Source organism: Engraulis encrasicolus, chromosome 4 (genome assembly GCF_034702125.1).
Source record: "Engraulis encrasicolus isolate BLACKSEA-1 chromosome 4, IST_EnEncr_1.0, whole genome shotgun sequence".
In the NCBI taxonomy this organism is placed as follows: Eukaryota; Metazoa; Chordata; class Actinopteri; order Clupeiformes; family Engraulidae; genus Engraulis; species Engraulis encrasicolus.
Window position 1 is genome coordinate 50,764,936 of NC_085860.1, and position 23,517 is coordinate 50,788,452.

The following is a 23,517-nucleotide window of genomic DNA, read 5'->3' on the forward strand; positions in this document are numbered from 1 at the left end:
TCACTTTAAATAAAATTCTGCAAAAAAATGATAATAGTGATTAATAATCGTGATTATAATTTTGAGCCAAAATAATCGTGATTATGCCTTTTTCCATAATGGTGCAGCCCTAATGTAATCCCGGTGTAACTCCATGTACCATACTCTAGTGCAGGGGTGTCAAACTCAGGCCCGGGGGCCAAATTTGGCCCGCGGAGCCATTTTATTTGGCCTGCGAGATCATTTCAAATGTTTATAACAGTTGGCCCACATACATGTACACCATAACTGTGTAACGTATTAAAATTTGTACATGAAAATGCGTATATCACAGGAATATGAGTGGGCCCAGGCCATTGAAACAGCTCACACTCAAATGCAACAGAATATGTGCAGGCACATTTGAACCATATGGGATTCTGTTTAAACGTACATTTAAACATGAGCAATTTTAGTCCATTTTCGTAAAAAAAAAATATAGAGTTTGTCCCGTGACTTTGCTCCAGATTTTGGTTTTGGCCCTCGGTCAATTTGAGTTTGACACCCCTGCACTACACTACGCACCATGGGTGCATCCCAATATGTGCCCCAGGAACATTCCGGCAGGACAGTACCTTGCCTCGTCCCGCCTCCTGGCCCTGCCGTCCGTGGTGAAACGATCAAGTTTCCTTCAATCTGTCAGCCTCGAATCCCCTTTTGAGGGACCTTTTTCATCTCACCATCCATGGCTGAAGTGCCCTGAGAAAAAGACTTTTCACATTGAGCTTTTGCAAGATATTGAAATATAATGCTGTTGTCAGTCGCTTTGAATAAATGACGAGAAGCAAGTGGAGGAGGCAAGTGGAGGAGGCAAGGTCACATATTGGGATGCACCCCATGTTTGGGCAGCCCAAAAACAGTGCCCCAAGGGAACATTCCGGCAGAACAGTACCTTGCTCAGGGTACCTCAGTCATGGAGGAGAATGGGAGGGGGCACTGGTTAATTACACTCCCACCAACCTGGCAGTTTGGGAATCGAACCTGCAACCTGCACCCTAACCGCTTCCCCATGCCTGTGTGTCCTGGCTGTCTTTAGATGTCAGATGAGGGTGCGGACCCAAATCCTTATGTCAAGACCTACTTGCTGCCAGACCCCCACAAGACCTCCAAACGGAAAACAAAGATCGCCCGGAAAACAAGGAATCCCACTTACAACGAGATGGTATGAGCAAACTCTCACTTGACAAGTCAAAAGCACTGAATACGTTGATGGTGTTGACTATGACAATATAGTCTTTGCCCATGGTTCTAAACTGAATCTCTCTCTCTCTCCATCTCTCTCTCTCCCTCCATCTCTCCATCTCCCTCTCTCTCTCTCTCTCTCTCTCTCTCTCTCTCTCCCTCCACTCTCTCCCTCCACTCTCTCCCTCTACCTCTCTCTCTCTCTCTGTCTCTCTCTCTCTCTCTCTCTCTCTCTCTCTCTCTCTCTCTCTCTCTGTCTCTCTCTCTCTGTCTCTCTCTCTCTCTCTCTCTCTCTCTCTCCATCTCTCTCTCTCTCTCTCTCTCTCTCTCTCTCTCCCTCTCTCTCTCTCCCTCCACTCTCTCTCTCTCCCTCTACCTCTCTCCCTCTACCTCTCTCTCTCCCCTGTCTGCAGCTGGTGTACAGCAACTTGTGCAAGGAGAGCGTGAACCAGCGAGAGCTCCAACTGAGCGTGCTCAGTGCAGAGTCCCTTCGTGAGAACTGTTACCTGGGCGGCGTGACCTTGAGCCTCAAGGACTTTGACCTCAGCAAGGAGACCGTCAAGTGGTACAAGCTCACTGCTGTACCTTACTTCTGAACCAATCACAATGCATACAGTAGCAGCTGCCGCAAAAAAAACAACAACAGCCAATCAAGGCGAAGCATTGGGACATTGGCATTGGGACTCAACATCGCCCTCTAAGGGTTACAATTCGCAATCTGACTTTGTCTGTAGACGTGCCTCTCCTCTGCCTCAGTCTGTCTGTCTCTCTCTCTCTCCTCTATTTCTCTTGCGCTTTCTCTGTTCATCCCTCTGTCTCTCTCTCTTCTCTATGTTCATCTTTCTGTCTTTCCTGTGTTTCTCTCTTTGCATCCCTTTATGCCCCCCAACCCTAGCCTGACAAAGCAGCCTAAATGTGAGACCGGAGTAATTTAGTCTGGCCCCGATGAACGATACCTCCGAAGATTGTTGATGAGAACAACCTGTTGCATTTTCAAACCGTGCCGGCACTCTGACCAATCGGTGATCTTTGCCGTTGATGTGCTTTCCCAACGGTGTTGCGAGGTTCGTCGTCACTCCCTCAAAACCCCGCCCGCTTTGATTCAAAACAAATCGCTGCGTTGTGATTGGTTTTGCCTGACTCAGGGCACAGCGTTCAAACGTTCTCAGATCCGAGGCCAGAGCCACTCGCTAGCTGAAAAACTTTGGCGTCCAGCGGGTGGCGCTGGTTTACCAGACTTACCCCCCCCCCCCTCTCTCTCTCTCTCTCTCTCTCTCTCTCTCTCTCTCTCTCTCTCTCTCTCTCTCAATACGTCTTCATCTCTATTTCCTGCTCTCCGAGTCCTACTAGCTGACACTAATCATGGCTATCTCCTTACAGGAGCGTAGAAGAGTCTTTTTTTTAAATCCCTCTAGTTTGTTACTACAGAGAAGATGTAATGTTTTGTACATTTTTTGACATTAGTGGACCAAAATGGATGAGTACTTATTAAAGAGTATATATATAAATAAATATATAAATACAAATATATATTGAATAATTAAGAGGCAGGTGGGTGGGGGTAGTGATTTTTACACTATACTTTTTTTACATACACACTTATAGAAAAAAAAGCCTTTATCTTTTTTTCAGAGCCGACAATATTTTCTGTTGTTACCCCCTCCCTCCCTCCCCCTCTGTCCCACGTCGTACTGACTTTTGTGCCAAAAAGAACCGTACCCATTTCATACCACTTGTCCTTGAATGGTTCTCTCATCCTCGAAGGAGAACCACCAGCCTGGGTGCCTTTACTCGTTTCTCTCGTCCTCAGTTGTTCTCCTCATCCTCGTCTTTCCTCAGCGTCGTTGTTGTGCATGGGGGGGGGGGGTCATCGGCCTCTCCAAAAGTTCTCATGATTTAAACATTCTGTCTGTCTGTCAAGCCTGGCTCCAGTGCCTGGCAACACTTTAAATGAGATTTTTTTTTAAATGTTTTTTCTCCCTTTCTTTTTCTCTGGTCTTTCTTTTTCTCTGGTCTTTCTTTTTCCTCTCATCTCTCTTCTCATTCTCTCTCTCTCTCTCTTCTCTCTCTTCTCTCTCTCTCGCTCTGTTTTTCCTTCTCCACCCTCCATACATGTGTGTGATGAGCAACACCTTCACGGTTATTTTATTTTATGAACATAAGGGAATGCCACACGTGGCTATAAATCATGATTACTGTTTTTTTTTTTTTTTTTTTTTCCTGTGTGTAAATCTGGGATGATTAGTATATGTTGTGTGAACTCGTTTTGTTTGTGGTTTTTTTCTTTTCTTTCTCTCTTTTTTTTAAACAGTCAGGGTTTTGCATCTCACACATCCTTAGCAAGAGACATAATCATGTTATTTTTAATGACTGTAAAAAAAAAAAAAGCAACCCAACATGCTGAGTTGATATTAACATGGCCAGTTATTTATTCCTAATTGGATCATATGATGAGCAATGAAAAGAGTGTGTTCTTCTTCTGTAATCTTTTTTTTCCTAAAGCAAATTAAACCTTTTTTGAACAAAGTACATGGCAGTGAGTTGTCTTTTGTAGTAGCAGTGCGAGGACAAGCACTGTTGAGCGAGTGGAGAACACATAGCTGCAGTATTTCAAGTTCAAGTTGGTTTTATTGTCAATTTCTTTACATGCACTGGTCATACAAAGAATTTGAAATTACGTTTCTTGCTTTCCCAGGCAGACATAGACTAATCTAGGTAAGGACATAGACAGTATAGACATAGACAGTACTCATACATGGACATAAGACAGTATGGACATAGACAGCGCTCATTTTTTGTATCAAGTAGGCACAGGCGAGATGAGCTTGGCAGTGGCTGCTTCAGCAGCTCCTCCATTGTCCCAATTAGGGCTGGGTAAAATAATCGATTTAATCAATAATCGATCGATTTAATCTAAAAGGCACAACATCGATTTTGTTTTGCTCTTTTTCTTCTCGTTCTTTTTGTTTCATTTAGGTCTATGGAAAATACTCAGTAGGTATTAGTCAATTAGGCCTAGGCCTACTTGTTACAAATTAGCAATCTGTGAACACTGTCAAGCCACAGCTCTTTGACATTTTTATATAAAAATAGGCAACAGCATCTTTTGGGGGAAATCCTGGCACCAAGAAGGGAACGGATTGAATCGATTCGGAATTAATCGAATCGAATCGAATTGAATCGTGATTAATCGATTCAAAGCCCCAAGAATCGAAATCAAATCGATACAGGAAGATGGCTGCAATACACAGCCCTAGTCCCAATCACTTGAGTCCAGAAGGGGGAGGCAAGTGGGCAGTCTAGTCTCACATGAGATGGAGAAAATGCACCCACAGAGTTCTTACATCTCTAGCCCTCATCACTGTTGATTAGACCAACTCTCCTCAGCCTAACAGGTGTCCAGTAGTATACCATATGAATTATTTTATAATGTATAAATATTGTTTTGTGTGTCTCACTGCCCAGCCCCATATTACGCACAATTTGGTCCCAAACCAAATCTTGCAACTCAAGACCTAGACAATTTTGCCATATTAGTAATACTACTAAGTCATTTATTCAAACTGTCAAGTCTAACAGCGCAGAAGGGTTTCCGTGCTTGAAATGGAAGGACTGGGATGGACACAGGGTTCCACTCATTGTCTTTTTATTGACTTTCAGTCGTAGGACACAAAAGGTGAAAAACCTTCAAACAAATAAATGCAAAATAAGAATAATTAAACAAACACCATTGGTCACCGAGTCATTTGTTACACAAATACAAATGCATTTTTTTACCCAAAGTAAACGGCTCATGTGAGAAAAGGTGAGTATAAAAGGTAAACTTTTTGTAACCATTTTAAATACTTTTTAACCACTCGAAGGTAAGTATATTTTGACAGTTCTCTAGCCTCGACCCTAGGCTTTTTACCCTCCCACAAATACTCTTTAACAATAGTGTTATACCTGTATTGCCTAATCGGTGCATTAGGAATGGCCACCTTCATTTGAACTGTACTTTTTGCCTCACACAGATAACTTTATTACTATCCACTTATCAAACCTTGTCTGAAGAATTGGATTCATTGGTAGTAGGCCACTAAAGCCAAATTGATTATTTTGAGTGTGAATGTAACGGAGGCTAACTAGCACAGAGTTGGCGTGGAACGTTGGTAAACCTCCCTCCGATAGCCTCATACAGTCTCGTGCCGTTGGGCCGAGAGACTAGTCTCTTGGCCCAGCGGTATCGTACTGTGTCTCCCATTGCCGAACCGTTGTAGTTGACGAGGTCGCACGTTCGATCCCCGAGGGGGGTGAACAGGTGCAAGATGACCTCCGTCACAGTGGTGCCGTGACCCGGATGGGAGTGAGGTTTAAGGGGGAGAGTGTAACGGAGGCTAACTAGCACAGAGTTGGCGTGGAACGTTGGTAAACCTCCCTCCGATAGCCTCATACAGTCTCGTGCCGTTGGGCCGAGAGACTAGTCTCTTGGCCCAGCGGTATCGTACTGTGTCTCCCATTGCCGAACCGTTGTAGTTGACGAGGTCGCACGTTCGATCCCCGAGGGGGGTGAACAGGTGCAAGATGACCTCCGTCACATGAATGTGTCTTAACTCTGCGATATGTGTGAGACCTCACCTATCATCAATAATATGCCTTAGCCCATAAGTTCATACGGATCTATCCGGATGTGGCGCACGTAGCTGCAGCGACTCCTTACTCTCCCAACTCGCAGTGTTTATTTGTGTTATAATGTGTCATTCGAAATGTCTATCGTCGGAAACTATGTCGGAACGCATGTACAGTCGGCAACAGCTGTTGCAGATAAGAATGGACAACTTAAGCGATGTATTGGATATACCAACAGAGACACTGGAAGAACTTGGGATACTACGGCGGCATACATCGGACCCGTCTGCTTCGCCTACATGGAGACGGCGAAAGAGGTGCTCCAGAATTAGGAAGAGAGGCAAACGAGGTGGCGTCGAAACACGGCTTGCAGACAAACCCAAACTCGTCCAGCAATACCATCAATTCTCTTGGCAAACGTAAGATCTATGGACAATAAGATGGATGACATACGGCTACTAAGATCAGCGAACAAAACTGTGAGGAACTGCTGTGTGACCGTGTTTACAGAATCATGGCTGAACGACGGCATACCCGACTCGGCTTTACAACTGGAGCAACTTACGTGCCACCGAGCGGACAGAGCCCTTGCAGAGAAAAAACGAGGGGGAGGAATNTGTGTTTACACACATGATGCTTGGTGCAAAAATGCTACGGTGGTACAGAGACACTGCTCTCCACTAGTGGAGTTCATGATCATCAAGTGCCGACCCTTCTATTTACCAAGAGAAGAAATATCCGCCATTCTACTGGTCGCAGTTTACCTCGCTCCTAGCAACACCAACAGCGCCAGAAAGCGAGGCACTGAACGAGCTGCATCGGGGAATCAGTGAACAACAAGATGCACACCCAGATGCCTTCACAGTGGTCATGGGAGATTTCAACCACGGAAATCTCAAAACAGTACTTCCAAAATTTCACCAACATGTTAACTTTCCAACAAGAGGACAAAACACCCTGGACTTTTTTTTATACCCCAAAACAAGGAGCATACAAGGCAAAGCCCATCCCCCACATCGGCCTATCAGACCACCTAACGATTCTGCTACTGCCAGCCTACAGACAAAAGGTAAAACTCACCAAACCAGCTCCGAAGGAGATGAGAAAATGGCCAGAGGGAGCCGTGTCACGACTACAAGACTGCTTTGAAACCACAGATTGGGACATGTTCAAAACAGCTGCCACCCACAGCAACCACATTGACATTGAGGAGTACACAGACACCGTGACGTCCTACATCACAAAATGCATTGATGATGTTACAGAAATAAAACGCATCACCCCAGGGGCCAACCAGAAGCCATGGTTCACAGGAGACGTTCACAGACTGCTGAGGGCCAGAGACAAAGCCTTCAGAGCAGGAGACGTAGCTGGCCTAAAAGCAGCAAGGGCAAACCTGTCCCAGGGCATCAGGAAAGCAAAAAAGGAATACTCGGACAAAATAACAACACACTTCAAAGACAGCAGAGATGCGCAGAGCCTGTGGCAGGGGCATACAGGCCATCACGGACTATAAGCCCGCACCACGAAGCTGTGACAACAACACCTCTCTGCTAAACGACTGAAACAGTTTCTTTGCCCGTTTTGAAGCACAAAATGACACTCATCCACAGAAAACTCCCCCTCCCCCCCATGATCAACCCCTGTACCTGTCCTCTGCCAGTGTGAAGAGGACACTGGCCACCATCAGCCACGCAAAGCAGCTGGCCCAGACAACATACCTGGCCGAGTGTTGAAGGATTGTGCAGAAGAGCTGAAGGATGTCTTCACAGACATCTTTAACATCTCTCTGGAGCAAGCAGTCATCCCATCACTTTTCAAAGCTGCTACCATCATACCCGTGCCGAAGAAAATCATCACCATCATGCTTCAATGACTACCGTCCTGTAGCACTGACGCCCATAATCATGAAGTGCTTCGAACGGCTAGTCCTGTCACACATCAAAGCCACCCTACCCCCCACCCTGGACCCCTACCAGTTCGCATACCGAGCCAAGCGATCCACGGAGGATGCAATCTGCTCTGCCCTCCATCCAGCCCTCACCCACTTGGACAATAAAGATCATATGTGAGAATGCTGTCATTGACTTCAGTTCAGCATTTAATACCATAATACCACAACAACTCATCAGAAAACTGGACAAACTAGGTTTCAGCACCTCCCTCTGCAACTGGCTGCTGGACTTCCTGATGCAGAGACCACAAGCAGTACGGGTAGGGAATAACACCTCAAGCACCCTGACCCTGAGCACGGGGGCTCCGCAAGGTTGTGTTCTCAGCCCCCTGCTGTTCACGCTGCTGACACATGACTGCACAACGACCCACAGCACTAACCATCTAGTGAAGTTTGCGGATGATACAACACTGGTGGGCTACAGAGAAGAAGTAGACCTGCTGGCCAGATGGTGCAAAGACAACAACCTCCTGCTGAATGTCAACAAGACCAAGGAGATTGTTGTCAACTTTCAGAGGGTCCAAAAACAACTGCCACCACTGACCATCGACGGTGATGCTGTGGAGAGAGTGAGCAGCACCAAGTTCCTTGGAGTGCACATCAGCGACGACCTCTCTTGGACCACCAACACTACATCACTGGCGAAGAAGGCCCATCAGCGTCTCTACTTCTTGCGCAAACTAAAGAAGGCAAGTGCTACACCCTCCATCATGACAACATTCTACAGAGGAACCATAGAGAGCGTCGTGTCCAGCTGCATCACAGTGTGGGGAGGAAGCTGCACGGAGAAAAACAGGAAGACACTCCAGCGTGTTGTGAACACAGCGAAGAAGGAGTACATTGGAGTACCACTCCCCTCCCTGCAGGACATTTACACCACACGCCTCACCCGGAAAGCACTGATGATCATCAAAGACACAAGCCACCCTGCACACAAAACTGTTCAGCTCCTGCCCTCTGGAAAGAGGTAGAGGCGCCTCCGTTCCCGTACCACCAGGCTTGCAAGCAGCACGATGCATCAAGCAATCAAGATACTGAACACTTCAAACCCACTCTCCCTTCACTGTCAGCCTCTAGCCAGCCAGGCCCACTGACAACGCTCCCCCCCCTCATCCCCACCACCATATCTGCGACTGAACATTCCACCTGCACTACTACATCTGTGACTGAACTTTCAACCTGCACTAACTCAAAAAACACACACACACACACACACACACACACACACACACACACACACACACACACACACACACACAAGCACACTGTACTTTCTGCACTAAAACCCAAACATACACACACTGACACACAACTCATACTCACACACATACACACACACACACACACACACACATACACAGGTACACACACACAGACGCACACCGCACTTTCTACCTGCACTAAACACACACACACACACACACACACACACACACACACGCACACAAAACACATACAAACACACACACACACACATACTGCTGCTGGTGTATTTAATAAAAACCTTTTTTAATTATTTATTTCTTCAAATGCTACTATTACTATGTCAGAACGCCTATAAAGGACTTTTAGAAAAAGTACAACAAAATACCTCCTCTTAATGTATGTTCTCTACAAGTCTTCTGTTGTCCAGTCTTGCACTTTAAATGTCTGTATGAGCAATGTCTACGTCCATACTGTCTATGTCCATGTATGAGTACTGTCTATGTCTATACTGTGTATGTCCTTACCTAGATTAGTCTATGTCTGCATGGGAGAGCAAGAAACGCAATTTCAAATTCTTTGTATGACCAGTGCATGTAAAGAAATTGACAATAAACTTGACTTGACTTGACTTGACTTGACTTGACTTGATAAGGCAGTTTTGAGGGCAAAAGGCAACCATGTACTAGCAAGATGTCCCTAATAAAGTAGCCAGTGAGTGTATGCATGTACAGAGGTTGGACAAAATAACGGAAACACCTGTCATTTTAGTGTGGGAAGTTTCATAGCTCAAGTGGACCAGGCTGTTGGCCAATCATCATCAATTGCACATTGCACCAGTAAAGTGTGAAGGTCCAATTAGTGCAGGCTAAGAGTAGAGTTTTGCTTGAAATTTTGCAATGCAGTGCACACAACATTATGGGTGGCATATCTGAATTCAAAAAGGAGAATTTCTTGGTGCATGTGTAACTGTTGCATCTTTGACTGAGAAAGTCTTTGTATCAAAGGCCACAGTATCCAATGTCTGCATACCACCAAGAAGGATGAACCACATCCAACAGGATTAACTGAGAATGAAAGGGGAAGCTGGTATCTTAACCAGGTAAATTAGAATAGAGGTCTTAACTCGGCGATATGTGCAAGACATCACCCATCAATAATAGGCCTTAGCCACAGGCCCCTAATTGAAATTCTCACTCGGAGTCTGTTCCTCTGAATGGGATCACCTTGCTGTGTTTTTGTCATTCTCTTATTTTCATGTGTATTGCTACTGTTTCTTTATTTATTGTTATTACAAGTAGGCTTATTTGCCTTTTTAATGTATTTCTCAATTTCAGTATGCTGTTCAATAGGTTGCCTTTGGTTGCGTTTTGACAGCTCGGGCGGAGTGAAGTAGAAAGTAGGCGTGTTTTTAGAGCACTGGTCTACTCTCAAGAGTGACAGGATCATTGTCCAATCAAAGGGTACTATCTGCACACGGGTTTGTTTATATATTCTTGGTAACCTCGTCAACACACCACACGCTGCACGTATGCCACACTGAAGAAGTAGTTCTAGTCTGTCAACATGGCGAAGTGTATAGACTTGAAGTTGGTTAGTGGACATTAGTAAGCATTGTCCTACCAGAAGAGAGAAATGACGGGTTATTACTACTGTCGCCAACAGCTGACCGCCAAGTACGATCAAATATTAGGAGAAGACCGTTTGCGCATTTGACGAACAACATTTATCCAACAATGGAGGTGGAGACTGGAAAACAGAATATGGACCGAGGTGCCGTAAATCGGTTCGGGGACAGTGGGATGATGATCTTGCCATGGACGAAGCAAATTCTGTTTGTTTTGTGGGAGCAGCTGCGCTTCCTGGTCCAGCTGATCTACTACAGTTTCGTGTCAGGTAAGCCTCGGCTTTGTCGCGTTACGAAACTAAAGTCGCTCTAGAGGCACTGCACATTGGTGGTGGTACATTGCAGTGTTGGTCACCCACCAAGATTATAGATTTCTATTACAGAACGATACAAATATTTATTTTCTGTGTGGATTTGTTGTACTGCTATTCATTTTGTGTAACAGACTAAAATATTTTGCCACCAGGAAGTACTCTTGCGCGCTTGAATGTGGCGCCTGGCGCGCATGATCTTTTGAATATTTTTATGACATCGAACTGTTTCTCTTCAGAAACTACAAGTATGTAGGCCTATGTTTGGAAAATTCATGACCATGCAATTTAAATTACGCGTTTTCCTGATAGTTGTAGCCTATATGGTAAAATATCTGTCAAGGACTTACTGAATTTCCCACTGTGAGTCACCTCTGAGTGGTCAGACCAACTGTTGTTTATGACTATATCAAGTGGTGCAATAGGGATGCAATGTCTCTGGCTAAACCGACTTTTGTAACTCATCATGTTCCTTCATAAACACAGTCTTCCAGATGTTCCGTGTCGAAGTCCACGTGCGGATCTCGGACGAGACAGGACCGGGCATCCAACACATGAGCGCGCCTGGAAACTCCGCGGAGGGCTTCTTCCTCTCCTCCTTGTTTGACAATAACAAAAGCGTCCTCGTCTCCAGCTCCAGCCCCTTGTCCGACCTGAGCGGCTCCCACCACCCGGGCTCCCTGCTCTCCAGCCTGGTGTCGGACGAGCTCTGCTGCTCGCTGGTGGATGACTTTGTGGCGAGGGCGACGGAAGGATTCTCCGACACCGAGGAGCTCAGCATCGGCCACCACGCCAGCTGGAGCTTGGGCCGCCCCGGTGAGTGGAATGTTTTCGTGGGACCCGAGAAGACCAGTGGCATTGGTGGTGATGATCTATACTGCAGCAAACCCTCACACGAGGATAAAGTCTTCGGCTGGGACAATGACACATCAGTGGAAGCTGACATAGTGACCGCGTCCTATGACCCTTTCAGTCCTCTGAGTTTTTCCACCAGCATCTTTGGCTACTCGGCAGGGGAGGGCGCAGAGCAGACGAAGACCACTAGCTGGGGATTTAAAGTGGAGACTTTGCCCGCTGTGGAGGAGGACCACACTGACACTGCCGCTCTTCTCTGCCCGTCCTTCGCGGGGCGCTCTGACAGCGAGAGCAGCTGGGGCAGTTCGGACTGTTCCAGCTCCGGCTCGGACGGTGCGGACGGTGACAGAGAGGACAGCGAGAAGCTCTGGGAGCTTTTCTCCAGCTCGTCCGACCCCTACCACCCTCTTCACTTCACAGCCTGTTCCCTCAGCTCCAAGGCCTCCGAGAAGAACAGCAAGCGCAAGCACACAACTCCTCCAGTCCCGCTCCCCAAGCCTGACACCACCGCACTTCCCGAATCCCCCAAAGTCCCCGAGCCCCAGTCGTCTGTGACGGACACAGACAGCAGCACGGGGCCTTCGTCGTCCTTGTCCGAGGAGGATGAGGAGGAGGCCCTGTGGCAGTCTCTGAGTCACAGCGATGACCCGTACCATCCTCTACATTTCAAAGCCTGCCTCAGCAGCTGCAGCCCCAAAGCCAAAGCCAAAGCTAGCACTCATACCAAGACTAACGCCAAACCAAAACTCACTGATGGCTCATCCTCCACTTGGATACCTGCTGATGGTGGTGAGCCACAGGCCGGCTTCATTCCAAGTGCATTCCAGTATGAAGGTAGAAGGAGGTCAAAGAGGCCACACAGTAGGCTCCTTCGTAGGACGCTACCCAGGCACCATTGCTGCACCCCTGTGGGCCCGGGCCCGGACAAACCTGCTCTGGTCCCCTGGAAGAGAAAGGCCAAAGGTGAAGAGGTCAGAGGTGACCTCGGAGATCAACCTGCAGTGAAGAAGGTGAATATGGGTTTTTTTTAATGCTTAAAGGGACAGTTTGGTCAATTTCAACATGCAGTTGTAATGCTCACACTACCCTGGACTTGACAGTACCTGAGGTTTTTTTTTCTTCTTCTTCAGCCGTTTCCGAGATCCTGGTCATTGTAATGGGGGCAGCTCTTTGTTTACATTTCAAAAAAACATTTTTATTTTTTTATATTAACATCCAAAAGGTTATAAAACATCAGCAGACAACTAGCAAACAGCAGTACCTTTTGGGAAAATATTTGGAGTTGGCCTATGTTTCATTTTTTAAAAATGTAAACAAACGCTGCCCCCATTAGAATTGCTCATATCTCTGAAAGGGCTGAGCCGAAAAATGTGGCATCACCAGGTACTGACAAGTCAAGGGTAGCGTGAGCAATACAACTGCATGTTGAAATTGACCAAACTGTCCCTTTAAGTTAAGTGAAGAAGTTGAATGTGTTTTTTTTTAATGCATGCGTGAAGAAGTTGAATATGGTGTTTTTAATGCATGCGTGAAGAAGTTGAATGTGTTTTTTTTTAATGCATGCGTGAAGAAGTTGAATATGGTGTTTTGTAGCTTTTTAGTACAGATGTGATCATCAGTGGTCCAATTCACTGTTTGCTTAAAAAAAAAAAAAAAAAAAAACTACATCATAACAACACTGCAGAGCAGTACAAGATCAGGACTGGGGGGGTCATCAAGATCAGGACTGGGGGGGTCATCAAGATCAGGACTGGGGGGGTCATCACCATGTTTGGTAACAACAAGCTTATAATAGAGCCTTTCCATGAAGGGGTTAATAAGTTATGGATGGGGAAGTTCTGAGGTTTCAGTGGCATGTTGAAACTTCCAACTGCTACAATGTCCATTTGACAGGGTATCTGTCTACAATGGACTAGAATAGAAGAGAGAGCCTTTATTGTCATCATACACAGTACTATGGAAGCCACATTACAGGTGCACAGTCCACAGTGTGAAAAGGTGCAAATAATGGGAGAAAAAAAACTAACATGCAATATAAAAACCACCTGTGCAACCCCACAAAGGTATGAAGACAGACAAAAAACAGAGGTGTCAAAAGTATGGTAAAAGTAAATTCACTGTGCAAGTTCAAGTCTAGCACATGATATAACATAGCTGTTGAACCATTAACTCCATTGTACCTAATGAGGTAGGAAGGATAGACTGTGTTGTTACTGAACAACACTGAAGACCTAAGAAGAACTAGGGGTGGGCGATATGACGATATTATATCGTGAATCGCGATATTGAGTAAAATATCGTCTCGAATCTGCCAAAGTGGAGAAATCGTATAGATCGTCTTGCAGTGAAGATGTTTATTATCAGTATCAGAGTGACGTTTTCTCACTTGTGTTGTTGTCTTCACTTTATTCTTTACGTTATTGTATTCCACTTGTACAATTTATGAGAGTATCATCAGTGTGTTAACATTTTATTGACTGCAAATTACAAATTGCAAGTATATGAAAGTTGTTTTTTGTTGTTTTTATTTTTTGGATGGAAGATCGTGATAAAAAATCGATATCGTGATTTCATGTTAAAAAATCGTGATACAACATTTTTGCCATATCGCCCACCCCTAAGAAGAACTCACCTCAAACTTGACCTAACCAGTGTAGAGTCAGCTGATCGTAAGACAAGTACACGTCGTCTAGTGGGTTACTGAGATAAGCTACCTGTGTTGGAAGGAAACTATTTATTTATTTTTTTACTTTTACTTTTGACAACTCTGGACGAAACGGATAACAGGAGGTAGTGTCGGTTACAAAAAGACCAAAGGAGTCCAAAATGGTACGTACATGAGTGAATGATTAGTCAAAAACTGCCCACATGAATGGGTCACACACGCGCTCGCACACACACACACACACACACACACACACACACACACACACACACACACACACACTAAGTTGGCAAACACACCTTATGGCAAATACTTCCTATGTATTTCAACCTCCCACTCACACTTAGTCATTCACGCAGCACCTCCAGTCCCTCCCAGTACAGTATATCCCCTCAGTGTTGCCTACCAACAGCAAACATCATCATAGCACACACACACGCTACATGCTACACCTGGGAGCTCCGCCCCGTATATGGAGATCTGTACACTACTGTACCTGCTCCAGATTCACCAGTGAAAATAGAGTACAGGGTACAGATGAACTAGTTAAAGCCAGAACCAGCACACAGTTCTGCATGTTATCACAGTAAAACATGAAGTGCTGATACAGCACTTTGAGAGTCAATTTAACACCTGCCAGAGTGTATTTGGTCCAGCAGTAGTCTCTAAAGTGTTGAATTAGCACTACCTTTTTTGACTGCGTAGGCTACAACTTTATTGAGGTTTTGGGGACTCCACCGGGGGGAAACACATGCCTGGGGTTTTTATATTAGTCACTTGCTCACATGACTGTCACAGCTTGGTTAAATAAAGCCACCGCCATGACGGTATAGGGCACATTATATGGCCCCATGGGCATGCAAGCATATCATGTGTCGTGTGTGTGTTTGGGCATACAGTATATTGTTTGTGGGTTTGGAGTAAACATTGTGCATGAATTGACCCTAAATGTAGACACATGAGGGTGTGTGTGCGTGCGTGCGTGTGTGTGCGTACGTGTGTGTGTGTGTGTGTCCTCTGTCCTCTGTTGTGTGCAGTGTGCACTTGTGTGCTGTGCAGTGCTGTGTCACAATGACAATGGGAGTTGGAGTTTCACTGTTGGGCTTTTACTTCACTTTGCTGGCCTTTTAACCTTTACAGGGCTGATAGTATTCAGGCTCCATGCCAGATTTCAGGCTTGACAGAGTTTGCAAAAATAAAAACATTGATAATAATTAGCCATTAGGTTATTCTTATCTCAGAGAGTGTTACAGGTTCAGGGTTTTCTTCTCCTAATCAGGCTTGAATAATGCTAATACACAGGCTATTAAATGTTTATGTGTCAAAATAGGCCTACGTTACGTCACTATGCAGTATCTTGTAGTCGTCGTTAGAGCAGGGGGAAAAGTTCAGGCTCAGGATTTTTTTTCACTATCACCCCTGCCTTTAACTGATGTGACCTATGTTGACCGATGTTGCTCTACAGCAGACGTGGGCAAACTCAGGCCCGAGGGCCACATGCGGCCCGCTCAGCCATTTCATGCGGCCCTCAGAGCCTTTCCAAGAAAAAAATGCAGATTCATATAGACACTCATTCTTAAATGGGCTACCTAAAACAAGGGTCTTGGAAACCTTAGATTACTAAAGTCTACATCTAGATACAGTCTAGATACTTTCTAAACCCAATGCGGCCCTTGGGCCAAAATAATTGCCCACCCCTGCTCTACAGGTTCAGTTCTCTCCTTTAACTCATGTGACCTACTGTATGTTGCTCTACAGGTTCAGTTCTCTCCGAAGGTCCAGGTGCACAAGATGTGGGCGTGGTCATTTGCCCTTCAAGCCTCCCGCAAAGGTCACTGGGAAGAGCTGGCCAGGGACCGGGACCGCTTCCGCCGGAGAGTCCGGGAAACGGAGCAGGCTATTGGCTACTGCCTGGCTCCGGCGCACAGGGATAGGGTGCTCACCGCCTGTCAATCACCCACCGAAACAGGAAATGGAAGAGGATCGTGGTGGTAACCAACGGAACTTTGAGCAGTCAGCTGTCTTCTCTCCTGACTGACTGACAGTGCAGTCTGAACTGACGTGAGAACTCGTATGGCCCCATTGAGATTACATGGCACTGATGTGAGAACTCGTATGGCCCCATTGAGATTACATGGCACAGACTGACCTCCACACATCACCTTCCTGACCTTGTACCTCATCTCTGCACTCACAAGGTGACAGCCATTGCACTGATTGTTGTGACAGACGTTTGTTGTCATTTGCATAATCACAAAACGTTGAATTGAATGTATTGTATTGTATATTTGCCTTATATAGACCTTGCAATGTATGTTCCTGATACCTCAGTGAATTGAATGTCTTCGTGCTGGCACAAATAGATCTGGGGAGGTTTAAAGGGACACTGTGTGAGATTTGTAGTTGTTTATTATGACTGGAAAAAATGCACTTTTCACACATGAAAAGGGGGATCTTCTCCATGGTCCGCTCCATGGTTTTAGCTGCAAAAATGACTCTACTTGGATCATACTAGAAAATATTTGTTTATTACTTAGTAAACTTTCATGTAAAGATCGAATTTGGCAATAGGCAGCCCAGTTTCAATGAGCAGCATAGTTGCAGTACCTTTTTTGACCATTTCCTGCACAGTGTCCCTTTAATGGGTTAGCTTTAAACAGAACTTCAGGATAAGGAGAACCGAAACAGAAAAATGCTGAATGTTGTGAAACTAAACACGTGAAACCGCTGCTTCAGTTTCTTATAGGTAGCCTAGTGGATAGAAAGTTTTCAGTTCCTGCATGTTACACAGCCAGCCTCAGCAGTACAACATAAATGGGACACACACACACACACACATGCTCAAACACACACACACACATGCTCAAACACACACACGCTCACACCCTTATGCACAAGATGAATGATATTCAGAGGCGTATAAGGTAGAGGTAGAATGAAAAGAAAGTCTAAAAAAACTAATTAGTCATGTAGGCTACAGTGAAGTAACTGATTTAACAACTATGTAATTTCATGTATGAGTGTTGTACTTCCATCATGGATCCATGACTTTATGTCCTACTTCTATCTTATACACCTCTGATAACACTGGCCACAGCAACTAGCTCTCTTAATTATCAAGTTCTCATCATCCCCATGTTCCTCATGTTTTGAAGTTCAAGCTTTTGTTGTGATAGGAAAGCTGGTTTCAAGTTCAAGTGTACTTTATTGTCAAAAACCCATGTAACAGGGTTAGTTCAGAAGTTTGAAATTGCGTTTGACCAGTCTCCGATGCAGTGCAGTTTAACTCAAAACATTTAAATAAGACGTTGACATTGAAGAACCCATGTTTCGCTGAGATAGGCTTACGGCGTGATAAAGAAACAAACGGAATTTGGTGCTTCAAGTTCAAGTTCTTTGTCAATAAATGCTGTTGTGTGATATCAGATTTGCATGCCTCAGATTCTGTCCTGATGTGATAGCTGAGTTCCTTGTATTGTTGTGTCATGCTGAGTCACGCTATTAGCCTTTAAGTTGACCTTTGAATAGTGACTCACTCATTTTAGCCATGTGAATGCCTGACTCATGAGTGTTTAAAGTCATTAGGTGCACTATTGATATGGATGCTAATTCAATAATAACGCATTAGGTCATATTCTTATTATATTCCACCCTACTGACACACCTCAAACTCTAAAGAAAAGAAGTAGGGTATTATTAACGTTGCCAGTAAAACCTTAGATCTCGTATCTACACACGTCCTGTTATAATATCTACAGTACGTTTCTGTTCTCTTTTTTTCATCTGCCATTTGAGATACTACCTGACTGAGTGTGCTTTAAAAGCGTTTCCACAGGGTCTCGTATGTACAGCACAGTAGCCTACTGTACGTTACCTGGGATTGCCCATTAGGACTCTACTCTTCACACCTGGCTTCATCTCCTCCCTCCCTCTCATTTAGCTCTCCTTTCTACTCCTCTCCTCTCCTCTCCTCCTCTCCTCCTCTCTCCTCTCCTCTCTTCTCCTCCTCTCCTCTCCTCTCCTCTCTTCTCCTCCTCTCCTCTCCTCTCCTCTCCTCTCCTCTCCTCTCCTCTCCTCTCCTCTCCTCTCCTCTCCTCTCCTCTCCTCTCTCCTGTCCTCTCATCTCCCCTTCTCTCCCCTTCTCTCCTCTCCTCTCCTCTCCTCTCCTCTCCTCTCTCCTTGTCTCCTCTCCTCTCCTGTCCTCTCATCTCCCCTTCTCTCCCCTTCTCTCCTCTTCTCTCCTCTCCTCTCCTCTCCTCTCCTCTCTCCTTTTCTCCTCTCCTCTCCTCTCCTCTCCCCTCCTCTCCTCTTCTCTCCTCCTCTCCTCTCCTCTCCTCTCCTCTCCTCTCCTCTCCTCTCCCCTCTTCTCCTCTCCTCTCCTCTCCTCTCCTCCCCTCTCCTCCTCACCTCTCCTCTCCTCTCCTCACCTCTCCTCTCCACTCCTCTCCTCACCTCTCCTCTCCTCTCTTCTCCTCTCCTCTCCTCTCTGCTCTTCTTCTCTCCTCTCCTCTCCTCTCCTCTCCATGCCTCTCCTCTCCTCTCCTCTCTTCTCCTCTTCTCTCCTCTCCTCCTCTCCTCTCCTGTCCTCTCATCTCCCCTTCTCTTCTCTCCTCTCCTCTCCTCTCCTCTCCTCTCCTCTCCTCTCCTCTCCCCTTCTCTCCTCTCCTCTCCTCTCCACTTCTCTCCTCTCCTCTCCTCTCCTCTCCACTTCTCTCCTCTCCTCTCCTCTCCTCTCCACCACTTCTCTCATGCGCTCATGTTAGCAGAGGGAGAGCTCCTCATCTCCTCTGAGACGTGCGCCGGCCGCTGTGAGTAAGATAAGGGTTAAAAACAAGCCATGATGAAATGTGTTCCCTCGAGGAGAAATCAGTTACCATCTCCAACTCACACAGATCACACGCGCACCGCACGCCACATGCACATACACACCCATACATACGCTCACACACAAACGCGGATGCGCGTGCGCACGCACGCGTAACCACAAGGTGGATGGTGTAACAATGAGCAATAATCAACTCATATTAATGCATGTCCTGTCCCATACACTCCCTTTAGGATGACAAAAGATTTTCGCAATATTGCAGGCATGTACCATAACAGGCTCAACAAAGCGTGCCCGGTTTACATCTTTCAGATGCTTCTGTGGGTTTTGTTAATTGGGTAGGTATTACACATATGTCATAACCTGTCTCTTCATGAGACATAGCGCTAGCATGGCATCTTACTTAATGTTTAATATTACTTCATGTAAATACTCATTTTAATTAGGTATGGGGGTGTGCTTTATTATGTTGATTTTTCTTTCTCAGCAGCAGCTCTGCCACAAATTTCAAGCGTGATCAGCATGATCTGTTACTGCGCTGGGTGGATCACATTTGTGGTGGATCCTTGTTAGGTTTTTAGCGTTTTTCAGTAACAACACAGTCTACATCCGGTACAATGGAGTAAATGGTGCAACATCTATGTAAAGGCATGTGCCAGTCATTGTTGTACTCACACCATACATTTAGTTTACTTTTGACACCTCTGAACAGAACACACAAACCATCTCCACGCACACACAGGGGTTCCCAAAGCGGTGAGCTACTCAACAGCACTCAGTTTAACCAGCAGCACATATTCATGACTGCCTGTCTCTCAATGAGGAGGCGTGCTGTGTGAAGAGTCAAGGTGTGCTGCAGGGGACTACAGTGCAACCCTTATGATTAGAGGTGCACCGGATCCTGATTTTTAGGATCCTGCCGGATACCGGATCCACTGCTTAAGATCCTGCCGGGATCCGGAACCGGATACCGGATCCTACGAAAGGGTTGAAACACATAGCCTACTCGCACACGTGGGCCCTTTTTATCACGTTGGCTCAAACTGTTTTTTAGACTCATTGGCTTACTGCCACACTGCCTGCACTGGCCGCTTCCAAAGTTCTTTTCACTCCATGCAGTAATTGGGGTTGTGAAAGACTGACTGAAAAACCTAGGCTAGAGATGCACCAGATCCTGATTTTTAGGTAACTGCCGGATACCGGATCCACTGCTTAAGAGCCTTCCGGATCCTGTGAAAAACCCTATTATCCTGCCGGATCCAGAACCGGATCTTGGATCCTGTGCATCTCTACTTATGATAGAGACACCAGCAACCACCTCGGGTACTTTGGCATTTACTGAACTTTAGTCTAGCAGATGAGAAAAGACATGAAGACATGCCCATGGCAATGTTATTTATTTTCAAACAGGGATGGCAACGGTGGTGGAGGGTGGGTTGGTGGCGCTGTGTGTGTGTGTGTGTGCGCGCGTTTGTAATTGTGAGTGTGTGTGTGTGTGTGTGTCTATGTCTATCTGTGGGTGTGTGTGTGTTTGTTAATGAGAATGCTTTGAGTCCTCCTTCGTCTCCCAGAGCAGAGTAGAGTGGAGCGCCTGGTGGCCGTGGCGACCTGGTCTCCTGGCAACAGAGTGCCACTGCCTGCCTGCCGCTGCTGCTGCTACTCACGGTGGTGCTGAAAGGATTGCAGACGATTGCAGCAGGAGCGACAGGCGGGGCGGGCGTGTAGTGGGAGTGGGAGGGCGTGTGTGTGTGTGTGTGGGTGTGTGTGTACATGTATGTACGTGCGCGTGTGTGTGTGTTGGTAATATGAGTAGCAGTAGTGTGTGTGTGTGTGTGTGTGTGTGTGTGTGTGTGTGTGTGATGTGGGCGATGTGGGCGTAGCAGCAGAGGGCTAAACTTTGTCTCTGTCACTCTGGCTCAGCCCATTTTCTGGTGTGTGTGTGTGTGTGTGTGTGTGTGTGTGTGTGTGTGTGTGTGTGTGTGTGTGTGTGTGTGTGTGTGTGTGTGTGTGTGTGTGTGTGTGTGTGTGTGTGTGTGTGTGTGTGTGTGTGTGTGTGTGTGTGTGTGTGTGTGTGTGCGTGCGTGTGGTTCAGCCCATGCATAGGCCAGGGGGACGTCTCTCTGGAGTCTCAATTATCCCGCTGTGGCAGCCTGACGCAACACACACACACACACACACACACACCGCCTGACGCAACACTCCACCACCTATTGTGTCTGCCGCACACAGGTAGCGCAAACACCGATGCTCCACACAAGGCTTATGCAGTCTTTGATCAGGCCCCATCACACACACAAAGGTTTACACTCTACACTCCATGTGGATTTAAGTACCGGTAACCGGTAATATTAGGTGTATTTAACGCAACAACCTTGTGTTCACATTTAACGTAATTGTATACGTAGTTTTCAAAATACATGATTCGATGTGATTGGACAGAAACATTTTCAGATTACGTATGTTGAGATGAAGTGAAATTGTATAGCCTGAGAACTCCCATACTGCCTTTAGTTCAACACAATCGTTCCGATTGTTTGTGTGTGGGGGGAGGGGGGGTGCATGTGGGTAAGAAAAAGTGAGGAAATGGTGAGGGATTGAGATGTCAAAAGATGTTTCAATTGAATTCAATTCATAGCTCAGTGGGCTAAGGTGCCCTATTGCGCTGGGAGGGGACCTGGCTTCAGAAGTGTCAGTCACAACTAAAAGTAAAAGTGGAAAAGAAAAAAGAAACACAGTTTCCTTCCAACACAGGTAGCCTAACTTGCCTGAGTAACAAGTACACCTGTGTACTTGGCTTACAATCAGCTGACAAGTTGGATGAAGTTTGTGCTGAGTCCTTGTTGGGTTTTCAGTGTTTTTCAGTGACAACACAGTCTATCTCATTAAGTACAATGGCGTAAATGGTGGAACAACTGTGTAATATTATGCGCTAGTGTTGTACTTACACCATGAATTTACTTATAGTTTTGACCAAAGAAACTCGACAGAAGAACAATCTCTCGGGGGGAAATGCATTGGCCACAGTGTAGTATGGGGGCGTTGCCTGAGGACACGAGTGGATGGAAAATGAACTCCCTTGCGCATGGTCATTGGTCAGTGGGTGCGATGGATACAATCCCCGTACTCCCTTGCGCATGGTCAGTGGGGGCGACACCAAGCCCTCTTGTCTCAAGCCTCTTTGGTTTTGACCCCTCTGCATGGGTTTGATTCCATCCTGAGGTCATTTTCAACACCCCCACATCAGTGAAAAGTGAAAGCGAAAAGCCCACCTGGAAAACTCCAACTTCCATTGTCATTGTGACACAGCACTCCATAGCACACAAGTGTTCACTACACACTGCACACAACGAAATTGCATATTTCTGCTCCGCTTTGCGATCTCACACCAGGGTTTGGACGACCTTTGGATTCGCCCTGCTCCCCAGTCAAAATGGAGAAGAACCAATCAGGATCGCAAGATTTTCAGAGATGTGGCGTAAGTAAAATTTAAACATAGAGGAGAAAAATGAGTGAAGGGCGACAGTTGTTTCAGCAACAATGGCCACTCCAGTCACGTCGACTCACTCAGACCCGGCTGCAGAACCAAGTCGAAGTCCTTGGACGGGCATTTGATGGAGCATGGGGGGGCACCTTAGTGGGGGTCATGGGGGTCCTCCCCCAGAAAATGTTGTATTTCTTAGATGCAATTTCCTGCATTTTAACCAAATTGTGGGCTCAATTTCAGCTCTATGCGGAACAGTACTTTTGTTTCTAAATACGGAAGGATTCCATTATTTCAAGGGATCACTGTTCACTTATTGTTTCACATTTAGGTCTACTGACAATGTCTAAATGTTTAAATAGTGTAGCCTATTCATTTATTTGTTTATTAGGGCTATGGTGGTTAAGCACTGGTGGCATTTTATCATTTACTTTATATTTACTGTATTCAGAAAAAAAACTTATTTGTTGCATATTAATGACCATATCAGCATGTTTAGGTGAATAGGCCCGGGGGGGGGGGGCACAGCAGCTTGGCTGGGGGGCCCCCCCAATGGCGCCGGCCCTGGACTCACTCATCGACATTGATTCTGTAATTCTGACTGTATTTTCGAATCTTTGAGCAGTTAAAGTAGAAGCTCTTTCTAAATGTTAGACAAGTGTTTCCCCAATCACATGCTAGGATTGTTTTGAGAACACCACCACACCTTTGGAGACTTATGCTTTCCTAGCTCAGGGATGGGCAACTGGGGGCCCTGGGCCACATGCAGTCCAGCTCCTCACTCAGTG

General features: G+C 46.0%; 2 protein-coding genes across 2 annotated transcripts in view; both read left to right on the plus strand.

Moving 5' to 3' along the window:
- LOC134448115 (phosphatidylinositol 4-phosphate 3-kinase C2 domain-containing subunit alpha-like) overlaps positions 1-3,729 on the plus strand; it is a 20,815-nt gene extending 17,086 nt beyond the window's left edge. Inside the window, exons 15-16 of the mRNA XM_063197872.1 lie at positions 1,055-1,180; positions 1,614-3,729. Of these exons, the coding sequence (XP_063053942.1) occupies positions 1,055-1,180; positions 1,614-1,796 (309 nt within the window). The 3' untranslated portion in view covers positions 1,797-3,729. The remainder of the gene's footprint in view (positions 1-1,054; positions 1,181-1,613) is intronic.
- Positions 3,730-10,500: 6,771 nt separating this feature from the next.
- ppp1r15b (protein phosphatase 1, regulatory subunit 15B) lies at positions 10,501-17,855 on the plus strand. Its single transcript, XM_063196249.1, has 3 exons — positions 10,501-10,861; positions 11,390-12,768; positions 16,182-17,855. Exons 1-3 carry the CDS (start codon positions 10,702-10,704, stop codon positions 16,416-16,418), a joined length of 1,776 nt encoding a protein of 591 aa, XP_063052319.1. The 5' UTR covers positions 10,501-10,701; the 3' UTR covers positions 16,419-17,855.
- The last annotated feature ends 5,662 nt before the right edge of the window (positions 17,856-23,517 follow it).